The sequence below is a fragment of the Rhinolophus sinicus genome, linkage group LG10 (genome assembly GCF_036562045.2).
Source record: "Rhinolophus sinicus isolate RSC01 linkage group LG10, ASM3656204v1, whole genome shotgun sequence".
Classification (NCBI taxonomy): Eukaryota; Metazoa; Chordata; class Mammalia; order Chiroptera; family Rhinolophidae; genus Rhinolophus; species Rhinolophus sinicus.
In genome coordinates, this window is record NC_133759.1 from 92,518,628 (window position 1) to 92,533,863 (window position 15,236).

Below are 15,236 nucleotides of genomic sequence, written 5' to 3' on the forward strand. Positions count from 1 at the left end.
TTGTCTGTTCTGTTGGTCACTAACAGTTATGGAGTTGAAACTGTTACTCATCTTTTAGTTTTTAAAAAAATACTTTGGGACAGCCGGTTAGCTCAGTTGGTTAGAGCGCGGGGCTCTGAACAGCAAGGTTGCCAGGTCGATCCCCGCTTGGGCCACCGTAAGCTGCGCCCTCCACAATTAGATTGAGACAATTACTTGACTTGGAGCTGATGGGTCCTGGAAAAACACACCAATAAATGAAAAAGTTAAAACAAAACAAAACAAAACACTTTGGAGTTTGTACTAGTTTGTCTCACATAGTATTAGGCTCTATCATGTGGCTGTCAGGAGGAAATGCCAGGTGGAAAGATGGAGGGTGGGGAGAGTTGACGCATTTGGTTGTCTTTTTCTTGTCTTTTACGTGATTGGCCTGGAGTTTCCTATGTACCCAAAAGCGAGATTGCCCTTAGGAGATGTTGTTTTACCTTTTCAGTGCTTTTCAGTGCCTTTTAGTCTGTTCTGTTGTTTTTTAATGGAAAGTTCAGATTACAGTAGGATAAACTGCTTTGGAAGACTGAAAATCCCTAACCCGAGGGAGGAACATAAGATGTTGAGAAATAAAGCAGTTGAATGCTGGGGCCTGATAACTGCTGCTGCTTCACCCCAGTGCCTCCTTCTCTCCTTGTAGTGGCTATGATTTTGGCTACATGGTCAAGTTACTTACGGATTCTCGTTTGCCAGAAGAGGAACATGAATTCTTTCATATTCTGAACCTTTTCTTCCCATCCATTTATGATGTGAAATACCTGATGAAGAGTTGCAAAAATCTCAAGGTACACAATGTTTTTCTTAATACTGCTAACAACAAAAAAAGCCAAACAGGCAGACTTGTCAATTTGCTCTGCTGGTGTTTGTCCAGCGTATGTTCTGGAGAGCCTGCTAGGTGCCCGCAGTGTGCTTGGCGGGCTGTGTATAGAAGAGATTAGCACAGGGACTCGTGCGTAACTGTCTTTAACCTGAGCGTGGAGGGAGCCCTCTGCTTCTCTCATCCTGAGGCAGGTGTTCTTCGCTTCAGACCCACGAACCTAGTGGAACAGTTGGTAACGTGAGGCATATGTGCAATTTGTTAGGAGTGGGGCTTATTGTATACCAGACTCTCAAAGGGGTTCTTAACTCTCGACAATTTAAGAGCTCACTGCCCTAATAAATTGGTGATAAGAGGTTTGTTGTCTTGAATTGGATTAGCACTTATTTGCTATTTCCTCAACCTTGTTTTACAGCGATTAGGACTTTTAAGAGGCAGAGATTTGACAAAGTTAATAATATAGAAAAGAAAGGAGTGAAAAGTGGAATAAAACACAATGTATCAGTTGGAGGGCTGGGGTAAGGCTTCTTAAGTAAATGGCCTGTTCCCACTTCTCCTCACCAAATGAAGTAAACTCAAGAACGGACGTAGTTGACTAGTAGAAGAGTGTTGGGTCTATAATACTACTCTTTGCTTCCCTTACACTTCCAGGGAGGTCTTCAGGAAGTTGCTGATCAGTTGGATTTGCAGAGAATTGGAAGGCAGCACCAGGCAGGCTCAGACTCACTGCTGACGGGAATGGCATTCTTCAGGATGAAAGAGGTAAGTCTGATGGGATGACTGAGGTTTGTTGGAAATTTATAGTTTCTGTTGGTGGAAGTTGATGACTGCTTTGAAAGCAGTTGTGTGTGTGTGTGTGTGTGTGTGTGTGTGTGTGTGGTTTGTTTTTTATGATGTTCAATATATTAAATGTAGTTTGGGAAGCAAAGAAGCATTCTGAAATGGAGGCCACTCAGCGTGCCCAAGTCTAGACGTGTATTTGGTGTCCCTGACAGCTCTAATCCTTGTAATTACTTGCTTTTCTTCTGATTTCTGTAATGCGAACACATTTTTTAGACCACCCACTTATTTTATGCTAAGTTCTGTTAATTATCACATATCCCACAGCAAACATACTCTACAGTGAAAAGCTGAAAGCCACTCTCGCCATTTTTATTCAACATGGTATTGGAAATCCTAGCCAGAGCAATAAAAAGAAAATAGAAATAAAAGGCATCCAAATCAAAAAGGAGGAAGTCAAACTGTCACTATGTGCAGATGACGTAATATATATGGAAAACCCTAAAGACTCCACCAAAAACCTGTTAGGACTAATAAACAAATTCAGTAAAGTTGCAGGATACAAAGAAGTGAAAGACCTGTGCATTGAAAACTGTAAGACATTGATGAAAGAAATTGAAGATGACACAAATAAATGTCAAGATATTTTGTGCTCATGGGTTGAAAGAATTAATATTGTTGAAATGTCCATACTACCCAAAGAGATCTACAGATTCAGTGCAATCACTATAAAATTTCAATGGCACTTTTCGCAGAAATAGAACAAACAATCGTAAAATTTGGATGGAACCACAAAAGACTCCAAATAGCCAAAGCAATCTGGAGAAAGAAGAACAAAGCTGGCGGCATCATGCTCCCTGGTTTTGCCCTCCAAGGTGCCTTTGGCAATGTCTGCAGATACTTTTGGTTGTCACAACCTGGGGGGTGAGGGCTTGTGGGGGGAATGTGCTACTGGCCAGGGATGCTGCTAAACTTCCTACACTACTACAATGCACTGGACAGTGCCGGCTCCCCCATCAAAGAATTATCCCGCTCAACAGTGCCAAGGTTGAGGTGATAACACCCTCCTATAAGTACTTAATGTCCATGATCTCACTCTTGACAACCTATTATTATATCACTCCATTTTATAGATAGAGAACAATGACTTCAGGAGAGTTGAAGTGACTTTCCGGAGGTCACACAGTGAGTCAGGCTGAATGTGGAGCCCAAGCTCCTAATCATTGCACTGCCCATTAAAGAGAAGGGAGGAGGAGATGGGGCATTTGTGCTAAATGGCAGAAGCAGCCGCAGCAGTGGTGTCAGCAGCACAGGGGTCCTGGCAGTAAAAGAACCCCTGGAAAGTAGACATCTGTTCAGAAAGGAGCACGAAAAGGTTTGGAGCCTTTCTTTCTGGAATTAGCTTCTGGTTGGCTAGATTTTCAGGGCTCTCAGAGAGCTGGGAGGTGCTGATGTGGTAGTGTGGAGACGTGGCATGATTCTTGGCGTGACTCTTGGCGTCATTCTCACCATGGGTTCTCTGTCCTGTTCTGCAGTTGTTTTTTGAGGACAGTATTGATGATGCCAAGTACTGTGGGCGGCTGTATGGCCTGGGCACAGGAGTGGCCCAGAAGCAGAATGAGGATGTGGACTCTGCCCAGGAGAAGATGAGCATCCTGGCCATCATCAACAACATGCAGCAGTGACAGTGGGGCTGCACGGGGCCCGAGCGGGGCGGCACTGCCTGCCTTCCTCCCCGAGGGAAAATGCTTCTTTTGAGCAAACTGTACCCACCATCTGCATTGAGCAGAAAGACTTTTGTTTTACTGAAGACAAAAGATGTCTTTATTTTAGATCTGGAAGAGGGGAGTTTGCTCTGAACCTGTAAACACGTCTACCCTATTCCTCATCCCCAGGCCTCTCCTCTCCAGTTGCCTCCTGCCACCAGCATCCATGGCTCATTTGACACCTTTTTAAATATCAAGGGCAAGTGAGAAACAAACTAGTAAAATATATATAACTCTTACCTGTTGTCATTCTTTTTCTTTTAAATTTGTTGCTAATCTCTGAGGATGAAGACTTGCTGATTGCGGTGCTTCTCAGCTGAGCTGAGGGCTTCCAGGGAAAGTGGAACAAAATGGTGTTCTTGTTAAGTGTGGGTTATCGGTGTTGAGTCTTTTCCCTTTTTTTTTTTTTTTTTAATTTTTTTTTTTTTGTTGCAGAGGGAGTGAACCCTTCTCAAGGATATTTGCTTTCCTCACACTTTGCTAGTCTTTTTTTATGTACTATTATGTGGAAATGAATTATGTACTCAGCGCTGACATTTGTAGACCAGATAATGAAAACTATTCTTAAAAACAAAATTATGCAGAATCTGTCTACCATTTATTCATGAGGAACCTCCAGAGTGGGTATTAAGTTAACCACTCGAATGTACTTAAGTCTGTGTTCCATTGTACCACTGTTTGCTGTCACATGTGCATCATTTGAAATCACTTTCTGGTTTCATATAATGCTCTGGATTTGGTCCTGAAGGAAATTAGTAATATCAGATTTTTGGGTCCTAAGTCTGTTGTGATTTCAGATGGTCATCTGTATTCTCCCACCTCTCTTCTGTTATTCCTGCTTTTCCTCTCTGGAAACGTGAGGAGGAGTTTGGGAGATGGATTAATGTGAGTACCAGGAATGTGAGTCTTTAAAAAGTTTTAGTGGTTCATATAAATGGTAGTAAGAAATTTGGTTTATAGAGTTCTCTTGGAGTAATATCCCACAACTGGGATAGGAAGCTCAGGACTGATTTTTTTTTTTTCCTTCAAACTAGTCATTTAAAAAGTACACTGTATTTTCATTTTTTTTTTTTTTAATTAATAACTACAGTGTGGGTAATTTTGAAAAGCAAAAACTCCTTTGGAATGGTGAAAATGAAAACTGGTAACTCATTAAAGTGGATGGATAGTCTTGCATTTTAAAAGCTTATGGAAAAACTCAATTTGAAATGATTAAAAAATGTCAAGTATTATAAGCTGGTATTTAAGATGCTTGTAAATATATTTATGTTTTTAATTTTGTATAATAAAGATTTCTTTTTAACCACCGGCATGAAGATTTGGTCTTTCATAGCTGTGAATTTCTGGCTCTAGAAATGGTTGTTTGCCATTGGTACCATGCAGGCATCTTGTCTATCGGCAAACTCTTTGTCTCCATTTTCCACAAGTTGGCTTGCATACGGAATGTCTCTGAATAAGCAGCTGTGTAAATGGAACCGTCTCTTCACTTCATGCCTGTCGCTGATTGTTGGGCCCTACTAGGAAACCAGTTTTTTTTTTTTTTTTAAGATTTTATTGGGGAAGGGGAACAGGACTTTATTGGGGAACAATGGTCAAATTGTTGTCCTTTCAATCTTAGTTGTAGAGGGTTCTGTTCGGCTTCAAGTTGTTGTTCTTTCAGTCTTAGTTGTGGAGGGCGCAGCTCAGCTCCAGGTCCAGTTGCCGTTGCTAGTTGCAGGGGGCCCACCATCCCTTGCGGGAGTCGAACCGGCAACCTTGTGGTTGAGAGGATGCACTCCAACCAACTGAGCCATCTGGGAGCTCAGCGGCAGCTCAGCTCAAGGTGCCATGTTCAATCTTAGTTGCAGGGGGTGGAGCCCACTATCCCTTGCCAGGGTTTTGACAAGATTTGATGTGCAATTTAGATTAGTCATTGGTATATGAAAAATGAAGACTGGAAAGATTTCGAGATACGTATTGAGAGGTGAGTACAGTCATTTGGGTAAGGAGATGGTGATTTGTATTAGTGATACAGTTACCTATTAGAGATAAAGTTACTTTGGATGGAGTAAAGGACCAAAACTAATTCTTTAGTTGCTTAGTGGTATATCTTATCCATTCAGAAAGCTTGAGTCAATTCCTCAGCGATTTGGCTCTTTGTGGTTCTGATAATTAGGGAGATAGAAATGAAAACCATTTATTCCAATCAGAATAGGTTGAATACATAATATTGGAAAGAGAGGAGTTGAAAGGAAATGGAGTTGTCATTTCTGTTATCTTCTGCTATTGGGTAGTTATTGCTTAGTTGTCAAGTAATAATTCTTGTTCTTACAAAACAGTAATGAAAGGGTGTACAGGATTCCTCCACCCATAGGTGATGGTTTTTGGTAAATCACGAAGGAGTTTATAATTTCTAATGTAATAATACATATTGCTGTTTACTCAAGTGGAAGGGAGTAAATATTGTTCTATCTCTGCAAGTGAAGCATTGGTTCATTTTAGCAGATTGTGGAATTGGTATCTAATTCTCCACTTAGCTATGTTTATTTATATCTTTGCAACCAAAGATTCTCCAACCCCTAGTAACAATGCATCTTCTTAGAGTTCACCCAACTGTGCAGAGAACTAGGAGGATCAGTATTTCCTTTTTTGTGTTTGGCATTTTTAAATTCTAAAGCTAGGTCTAAAAAAACAAGAGAGAAAAAAGACCCCAGTTAAGTCATATCTTTGAAAACTGCTTCTTAAACGTTTTTCTTAGAGAGTTCCTGTTAATGAATTTCATCATTGCTGCCAACAGCAATCCCCCCAAAAAAACCCTGAAAAATAAACTGGACACTCAAGTAGAAAAGTAGTCACAGTGAATCCCAAAAGAAAATCTTTCAATTATTGGGAAAGAGTGCTCCCTCTCAATCCCATCACCAGTCTGTCTAATTTTTATGTCCTAGCAACTCAGATATTATGGAAACTGTCCAACTATTTAAATAACCAAAGAGAAGGACCTCAAGAGAATGCTCATTAGTCAAAAAAAGACAAAAGAAAAAAAAGAACAAAGATTTATAGTTCAATAGTATGTAGGGTCCCATTTTGCAATGATCACAAAGGTGGAGGCCAGTGATCCAAAAATTTGTATCTGCAAAATTAGGAAATTGCATTTATGCTCAAAGACCACCTGTGGCTTCAATCTGTTAGGGTTGATGCAAAAGTAATTGTGGTTTAAAAGGTTAAAAATAATTGCAAACACCACAATTACTTGCACACCAACCTAATAATTCTGAAAGGGTCCTGTGATCCAAAAAAGATTAAGAACCACCAAAACAGTAATTTCTTCCTGAGCTATTTGATCGCCACAAATCATTTCTTATAAAACCGAAGGGCTAAGACACATTTGAGTTGGTTATTTGTTCTTCCAAAGCTTTATAAGTGATTTGTTCAAATAAACAATTACAAGAAACAACAAAACCAATATTTTGACCTAAAATAAAGTTCAGACGTAGGGTAAAGAGTCAACATGATGGGTAAGGCCTAGTTCACATTCAGTAGACGCTGTAGTAATAGAGTACAAGGGGAGAGCCCAAGTTAACAAAAACAACTTAAAAAATGTACCAATAGTCATTAAATGCAACAATTCTATCTCGAACAAGAATGACATGTTTATGATTAGGCGAAGCATTTATAAAGGTAGCTTGTTTAAGAACATAACCCTTTGGGTGATGAAAAAAGTTTCTCCTCTTTGGATGAAACTTTTGTAAGGCTCTAGAGATGACCAACAATCACTCTTGCAGGTGTTAGTTCTAATAACTACCGCTGGCTTTTGATGATCCTTCAGTAGGAGTCTAAAATTGCATCCAAAGTCAGATTCTACTGTGTCTAAGGGTAGAGTTCATTCAGACTTGACCCACATTTTGTATTTGGATCCCTGCAAAAACATCTAGGGACCAGAGCTAACGTCTGGCAGAGGTGAAAGGTTTCAAATGTTTTGAATTTGACACAGTTTTTTAAAGGTCCTTGAAAGTTCACATACAGAAGGTCTGGCAGTATCTTGTGTAAACTTGAGTGTTGCCGTATTTCTGAAGGAGCTCTTTGGCCTGTTGCTGCATTTCCTGGGTCACGCGGGTAGGCCACCGGGACCCGATGTGAAGCAGGACGAGGCAGCACTCCAGCACATCTGGGAATGGCCAGGTCTGAAAGATGACATGAGAATGAACAAGGAAGCATTTGCAAAAGAGCCCCAAACATCGCACAGAAGTTACCAGTTGGGCCATTTCTCTCACGAGGCAGTGTCTTGCTGTTCATAAGTTACTCTAAGGAGAGATAGTCCTCAAAACGGGGATGGCTACTGGGATCTCCTTCTTAAACGAAATCAATCTTTTTCGGGAGCTCTACTCCAATGAACTTAAAATGTGCTGCTATTACTACTAAAGCCACATCCAAATGCACCTATCCGTCTGTAAGCTATCAAATACATGGCGCCAACTTTAATTTTTACTTAACCTCCCAATTACAAAATTTATTCGATTTCTCTAAAGACTGAGGTAGAAAATTGCTTGTGTGGTCAATAATTACTCACAAAACACTTTAGCTAAGCAAAGGTAACTGGATCCTGATTTTTAAAGCACATACAAATGCGTAGAGATTTCAGAAACTGAACAGAAAAGTAGATGACTCTTCAAGAATTTGGTAGGCAACTGACAATACAAAAAGGAATGTTTTACCAAATGAACTGCTATAAATCTTACCTTAACATTCTCAGGAAAGTTAGCTATTCTCTCATTCGCTTCCGTAAGCCGTTTGGTTAATTCAGGCAGAGAAACTGGCTCGTTTTTCTCTTCTTTACTAGTAATAATAATTTTAAAAAGTATAAGTCATATGTCTTGCCCTGGGTAACTTCTAACTATCATTTGTAAATAAAATTCCTTTGTCACCTGGATTTTTATCTCCCATCTTTCAATACAAAGGTTAAGAGAAGGCAGTTTAATGCGATGTGATGCAAAGTTTTCAAAATGCAGTATTATTTCCCATTTTACAAATCCCCACTTTGTAGACACATAGCTCCAATGAAAATTTGGGGCCGTTAGGGATTCACCCTGCAGCCAAGTGCAGAGGGCATGGGTTCACCTGGGGAATGGTTAGGGAGAGCGGGGCTCCTAACTGGGGTGTGTGGATGCACATTTTTCTGGGAAGAGTGTGTTAAGCTTCTCATAGGGGTCCTATGATCCAAAGGTTAAGAGCTGCTGGATTAGAGAACTTTCCAGTGTTTTCCTTGTTATTAAAACCAAACCTAAAGCCTCTTCATGGAGAAGTGACTCAAAACTCTCACTGACGATTTCAATGAGAGTTTTTTTAGAGCAATAAATATAAGGGCTCAAAAGCTTTTATTTTTATTTTTCTACAGTTAATAATAATAGCTATAAGTTGATTAACTGTTCTGATTATTGTGTTTTAGGCCCTGTGCTCAGGGCATAACCAGGGTAAAAGACACTCACATACTAACCAGTCAGTAATTGTTAATCACTACAAATGCCCATAGCAAAGCACCTCGTAACAATGAGAGCTCTGGAGTGACGGGTGATGGGCTCCCGTCACCCACCTGGCCCCTGTTTTCTGTGGAAGTGATTGGGATGCTACAGTATTCTGATCCTTTGGGATTTTCTCAGTTCACTGTGCAGTTTTGTATACTACCATCTGTGTATCTTTTGTGATAGTACAGAACAACTGAAAAACAATGGTTTTCATTAATGATGTGATTTTACATTGATTGATTTTTTGGGAGAATCTATTACACAAAGGTAGGACTTTACTATACCTTTGTTATTAACAATATTTGTGACTTCATTTCTAAACACAAGCAAGGTAGGAGTGGGCACTCCCACTTACAAATGAGGGAGTCCGAGCACAGCACATGAAGAATCTTGCCTGAGGTCACTCGGCAGGGCCAGGATTGGGACCCACACTTGACTCCAACGCCCATGCACTGATTACTACATTATACGGCTTCTAGGTGTCCTGATAAATCTCATCACACACTGATTTTTATCTGATTATATGAGACTCCAGCAAGGTATTTAAAATTCCATCTTGTACTGACTCTGTACTTACCATGGGCTCTGAGAACTAGAGCCGGACTGTCCTGCCTCCTGTTCTGGGTCATCCTTATCAGGACCATTCACTGTGGATTTACAAAGTTGACTCTTCTGGTGTTGGCGGATCATTTCTGCCAAGGTCTCCTGAACTTCAGCAACGGTTCGCTGTGAGTTTTGGAGACAGGCGTGCTTTTCTGAAAAGAGCTCCTTACAAGCGTTCAGCATTTGCTCACTTCCTTCTGTGAGTCTCCTGTCTGGTTCTGGAGGCCTGCTTGACTCTGGCTGAGAAGATTGGGGGTCCCTTTCTTCAGGGCTGGCATTGTCCAACTGCTGGCTTTGCTCAGCTGAGGTCCCTGTGTGAGCAGTCCTTCCCCAGACACTGGATTCAGGGCAAGGCCTGGAGAGAGCCCACCAGAATTCATACAGACGTCCATAAATGAAAAAGGCCTCCAAACTTTTGAACGCTGGTGTGGCAGGGGACTGAAGGTCACCCAGTTTGTCTCTCAGGTGGTCACAGCCTAGGAGAAGAAGAAAAGGATTTAGGGTTGTACATTTCTGTATCTGCCAGAAGTTTGTCTTCCTGCCTGTGTGTTGTCTGCTGTCACTTAAGAGGCAAGATTCCAGAAACAAGGACAGCAGTGACCCATGGGACCACATGCCTTCCACCGAAAGCCAACTAACAACTAAACATTTCCTGGCTTAGGACAATGTTCTTGTTGCTATAGGCTACACGTCGTTCAAAGCATGATAGAAAAAGTATTCAACGTGTCCTGCTGAAGGCTCTGGGGATCCTACTGTATCTGAAAAATCAGTGATTTAGTTCAGTGACTAATTCTGCAGCTCAAGGAATGTATTTGCTATGCTTCTCCATTCTTACTAACCTGTGAGTACAATGCTATTTCTCGCTCCCTTAAACTGTGTGTAGGAAAGGAAGTAGGAGGCAGTAAGGTAGGTAGGGCCAGGAAAACAGCTGAGTCATCCTAGCTACCTCTCAGGAGCTTGGGTAGGAAAATTGAAACTTTCTACTAAATGACACAACTGGCCAGTCTGTCTTTCAATAACCTGTGCCCCTGGTGCCACACCATCAGTGGTGCGGGTCATTTACCGTCAGGAAGAAAGGCTGAGTACACTTCCTGCATGATGGTGAAGTTCCCCGAGTCATAGCTCCGGACCACAGCCCGAAGCAGTGCTTCCACACTCTTGTCCCAGGAGGCCACCTGCTGGCTCAGCACTGCCAAGGTCAGGTCATGGCAAATGTGAAGCAAGAGCTGGAGGGAGAAGCCAGAGTCTCAGTTAAACATCCTCCCACAGAAAGCGCTCGGATGACACGAGATATTTTCCTATTAACTGCACTTAGAAAGAAGTACACACAGTCTACCTTTAAGAAAGGTCCTCTTTCCACCACCCATTTTTGCTTCCTCATCTGAGACTTGCGTATCTCGTTGCACAGCAACATACACTGTCTGGTGTTAAAAGTCTGCTCATGCTAAGAAAATGTCTTGACATTTGCATTTAGTTAAAACAAAAAGTTTCTGGAACTAAAAGCTGTAATTAAAAAACAAACAAGCAGGCAAACCTGGAGTATAATTAAGAAAATTGATCAATTTTAAGTGAACCATTTATGAGTTTTGATAAATATCGCTATAGCTATATATGCTATAACTACAACCAAAATCAAGACATGGAACATTTTCATCATCATAAAGTATTCCCATGGGCCCCTTTCCAGTCACACTCCTCTCTCCCTATCCCCTGGCAACCACTGATCTGGTTTTTGCCACTGTAATTTTGTCTTTTCTAGAACTCATATAAATGAAACTGTAGAGTATATAGTCTTTTGTGTCTTGGTTTTTTCACTCATCATAATGCTTTTGTGATTCACTGATACGATTTGTGCACCAGTAATTTGATCCTTTTTATTGCTGCACAGTTAGTGTTCTACTGTCTGTGTCTGCCAGTTTGCACATCCATTCACCAGCTGATGGACTTTTGGGTGGTTTCCCATTTTTGGCTACTGTGAACTAAGCTACAGTCAACATTTGTGTAAAAGTCAGTGTGGACACCTGATTTCGTTTCTTTTAGTGAAATAATCCAGGCAGTGGGATTGCCGGGTCACTGGGCACATGAACGTTTAACTTTATAAGAAACTGCCAAACTGTTATACCACTTGAGGAAGTCTCATTCCTTATTAATATAATAATATTCCCTCATTCTCAAAAAAAACAGTAGGTAAATTGAGGTGTGTTCACAGGATGGAGAGAGCAGTCATAATGAGTCGGTATGATGACTTTGCGTCAACATGGATGGATTTTACAATGGTAACTGAAATAAGCCCGACAGAAAGAAATAAACACAGTCTGACATAGGGGCTATGCTAGGGAAGGGGGATGGGACCGAGGGAGGAAACACAAGGGACTTCAAGTGGATTGTATTTCTTTTATCGAAAAAGAGGAAAATACAAAACAAACCCAAAATAATTCTATGAAGCAAAAATGACAAAATGTGAACATTTGTTAATTCTGGCTGATAGCTACTTATATTATTATTCTCTGCTTTTCTACATTTTTCGACTTTTATTTTTTCTTTTAAAAGAGAATGCCAACCTAAATCTAACTTCAAAGCCTTTGGCTTTGAAGTCTGAAGGGATTTAGTTAGTCTAAAGGGATCTTTCCAGGTCTTTTCTGAAATGCAATTGGCATTGGACTTGTTTCTTATTATACTAGACGTGGATTAAGGAGGTCTTACAGCCGAGTGATTAAAATCAAGGTCATGCAGACGGGGTACCTGTTTGGAGGGAGTGTTATTCGTAACAGATGGGTACTTGATATTTTGCAGCTGCTGGAATGCAGCCTGACACTGCTCTGGGGTGTCCAGGCTGAAGGCGCTCTTCCACACTGCAGTTATTCTCTCCACGAGGGGCCCTTCGGTGTCTGTGGACCAGGCGTTGTAAGAAGAGGAGGAGCTTTTGCCCTCTGCTAGCTGCCTTTCCTCCAGGTGCTTGGACAGTAGCTCCAGAAGGCAAAACACCAGTCTCTGACCCTGGAACCCAACAACAAAGGAGAGGAACTGTTATGCAGGGAAAGTGCTGGATTAGCTAGATTGCTCCCCCCCCCCCCCCCGTTTCTCACTGTATCCCCCTTTGCATCTACCCCCTTAGTGGGCTGCCTGCCCAATGTGAGTCATGTGTGAGGGGAAAAGAGGTGATCTAATAGACAGTTTTGTAGTTCCCAGAAAGCTACCTTCTCACCTAGACCTAGCATTTTTCTTGGGCTTTGGATATTCAGCTAGGGACTGACTATCTATCTTTAGGCCCAGTTACTCTATGATGGAAAGAAGAACTGAAAAAGTTCACGTTACTATTTGACAAAGCAAAGTCATTTAAAATGGACCAAACTAGGTGAGTGCTGATGCTTTTAAAGTAATCTCAATTTTGATGTGTCAAAAAAGGTAGTGGTAAGTTACTCATTTTTAACCAGATGGGAAGACCAGAAAACATTTTGAGGTCATCATACTTCTTTATGGCATACACCTGAACAGGGGTGCTACAGGTAGAGCACCATGATTTCTGCTAGAGGCCCTTCCCCTCCCCCTTCATTGATGTGCTGGTGACATTAATGAAGAAACACTGGACTGCCAGCCCAGGGGCTGAGCTGACTAAAGTCTATTCATGGGTGTTGTACACAAACTGATAAGCAATGGGAATTAACGTGACTGGCCACATTGTCTCTTACTCTGCATATGGCAACTGACAAGCCATGGTACTTCAGTGGGATAGGACGGCCAGGGCTTGCTGGACACATCTAAGGATACCGGCCAAAATACAGCTTGTGCAACTGGGTTATTCACTGGAGCTCAACGAGAAAAGGATTTGGGGTCCTTGCGTCTTAAATATCAGGAGATGCAAGAACAGACTGACCTTCAGACTTTCATGGAGCTGCAGGGCTTCCTGGGCTCCCACCCAGTTCCTGGCCAGAAGCAGCTCTTGGGCACATCTGAGAGCCAGGGAAGCAGATAGCTCATCCTCTCCCACGACTGAAGCCAACTCTGCAGCCGTTTTCAGTGATGCGGCGTCACCTTTTTTGGCCAAAACTTTGGCTGCATCATAAGCGGAACCGGCCCCTAAGTAGCTACAATACAAAAGAAAACTCAAAGTGTCATAAACAGCGCACTCCTGCTCCCCAGAGGGTCCCATCTGTCAGCTTTGCCTTGCCTTGTGTGCCTTCCTGTGGTCCCCGGCATGTCACTGCCTCCACCATCCTGGTGAAGGCTGAGGCCAGCGCAGCCGGGACGGGAAATGGCACCACATGGGTTGAGGACACAAAGTTACCTCAACATTTGCTGAACTGAATCCAAGTAAAGGAGTCATTTTCTCTCATTTTCCTTATTTGATGGTACAAGACATCCTTAGAAAAAGGTGTAATTTCTTACTGAAGATTCTTGAATAGTTATGGTGACTTATGTACATACCAAGGAGGTAGATTTTTTTTTTTGGTAATAATTCTTTTTACTTTTCAACTGTAGTAGACATAAAATATAATATTAGTTCCAGGTGTACCCAAGAAGGTAGGTCTCCATGAGCCTTACAAAGCTGGACCTGATACACACATGCTTTTCTATTTTCTAATCACTTTACCTCCCCCTCTAAGCTGATCACTTTTGTTCTCACCCTGCTCTTCTGCGTCACAGCTCTTACATTCTGGGTGCACTCCTGTCTCCCTTGGGCTTACCACTTAGCAGCTACGGCATAATGGCCATCTTTCTCAAGGATGGCTCCCCAGCTGAGGTACAGGTCCTTCAGGATCGGGTCCTCTGGGCGCAGCCGGGCCTTGGCAACCGCAATAGCCTCCCTAGAGGCAAGAACAGATGCTTAGCCAATTTGAAAAGGCTTCTCTGTAAGGGGCCCTAGGAGGGGCTGCAAGATAGGACAAACTGTCCGTCTTGTGCTGTCTCAACTTCTTAACTGTATTCCTGCGTACACTGGAAGTTAAAACCACATGCTGTGCTCAATTCTTCACCCCGGCCAGCGGTTCTTAAAGTGTGGTCTCTGGATTCCCAGAGGGCCTCAAGACCCTTTCAGGCGGTTCATGAGGTCGAAACTATTTTTATAATAATGCTAAGAAGTTATTTGCCTTTTCTCACTGTGTTGACTTTTGCACTGATTGTGCAAAAGCAATGGTGGGTGGCATCTGAGCAAGAATCAAGGTAGTGGCCCTTGTAGTTTATAAAACAAAATGTTCTTGATGAAGGAGTAAAATGATTAATTTTATTAGTACTGCAAGTCCATGCCTTTTTAATATTCTCTGACAAAATGGGAACGGGATTTTGTATTCTTTGCTGCATTCCAAAGAATAATGGGTGACTCAAGGTAAAACTTATATGAACAAACTGTAAGCTAAACTGGCTGCTCTTTTTTCATGGAACCTCATTATTTCTTGAAAGAATGACTATCAAACAAATGACAGTTATTCAGCAGTGGGTATTTGGCAGATGTTTTCTCAAAAATGAACAAAGTAAAAGCCTGTTACTTCACAGAAAACAACCAACCGTATTGTTGCCAATGATAAAATTGGAGTTCTCAAGTGAAAATGAGAATTTTAGAAAACTTGTGCCAACCACTGTGGGCTTGACAGCTTCCCAAAAGTTAAAGACTTTTCTGATGAGATTGATGGTGATATTCAGTAATGTGATCTTTTTAAATGTTTTATAATCAAACATGTTAACATTTGGAGGATTGTATAAGTCAGTGAACTAATAGTTTCCAAATGACGTAAAACTTCAGCATTGATG

The 15,236-nt window shown here is 41.6% G+C and overlaps 2 protein-coding genes across 8 annotated transcripts in view; one reads left to right on the top strand and one right to left on the bottom strand.

The window, feature by feature from the left end:
* The window catches only part of CNOT8 (CCR4-NOT transcription complex subunit 8), a 48,060-nt gene that overhangs the window by 10,112 nt on the left and 22,712 nt on the right, over positions 1 to 15,236 (top strand). For 3 of the 4 annotated variants that reach the window (XM_074313826.1, XM_019750388.2, XM_019750386.2), the window contains 3 exons: positions 668 to 812; positions 1,496 to 1,606; positions 3,160 to 4,700. In XM_074313826.1, the coding sequence (XP_074169927.1) occupies positions 668 to 812; positions 1,496 to 1,606; positions 3,160 to 3,309 (406 nt within the window). In that variant the 3' untranslated portion in view covers positions 3,310 to 4,700. Of the gene's footprint in view, positions 1 to 667; positions 813 to 1,495; positions 1,607 to 3,159; positions 4,701 to 15,236 lie in introns of those variants that run through there. The other variant, XM_074313827.1, reaches the window with a different exon arrangement.
* The window catches only part of GEMIN5 (gem nuclear organelle associated protein 5), a 34,055-nt gene continuing 25,572 nt past the window's right edge, over positions 6,754 to 15,236 (bottom strand). For 2 of the 4 annotated variants that reach the window (XM_074313824.1, XM_019750409.2), the window contains exons 22-28: positions 14,177 to 14,296; positions 13,366 to 13,576; positions 12,234 to 12,488; positions 10,555 to 10,717; positions 9,466 to 9,967; positions 8,106 to 8,202; positions 6,754 to 7,550 (exon numbers count right to left, since the gene is read on the bottom strand). In XM_074313824.1, the coding sequence (XP_074169925.1) occupies positions 7,383 to 7,550; positions 8,106 to 8,202; positions 9,466 to 9,967; positions 10,555 to 10,717; positions 12,234 to 12,488; positions 13,366 to 13,576; positions 14,177 to 14,296 (1,516 nt within the window). In that variant the 3' untranslated portion in view covers positions 6,754 to 7,382. The remainder of the gene's footprint in view (positions 7,551 to 8,105; positions 8,203 to 9,465; positions 9,968 to 10,554; positions 10,718 to 12,233; positions 12,489 to 13,365; positions 13,577 to 14,176; positions 14,297 to 15,236) is intronic. The other 2 variants (XM_074313823.1, XM_019750408.2) reach the window with 1 other exon arrangement.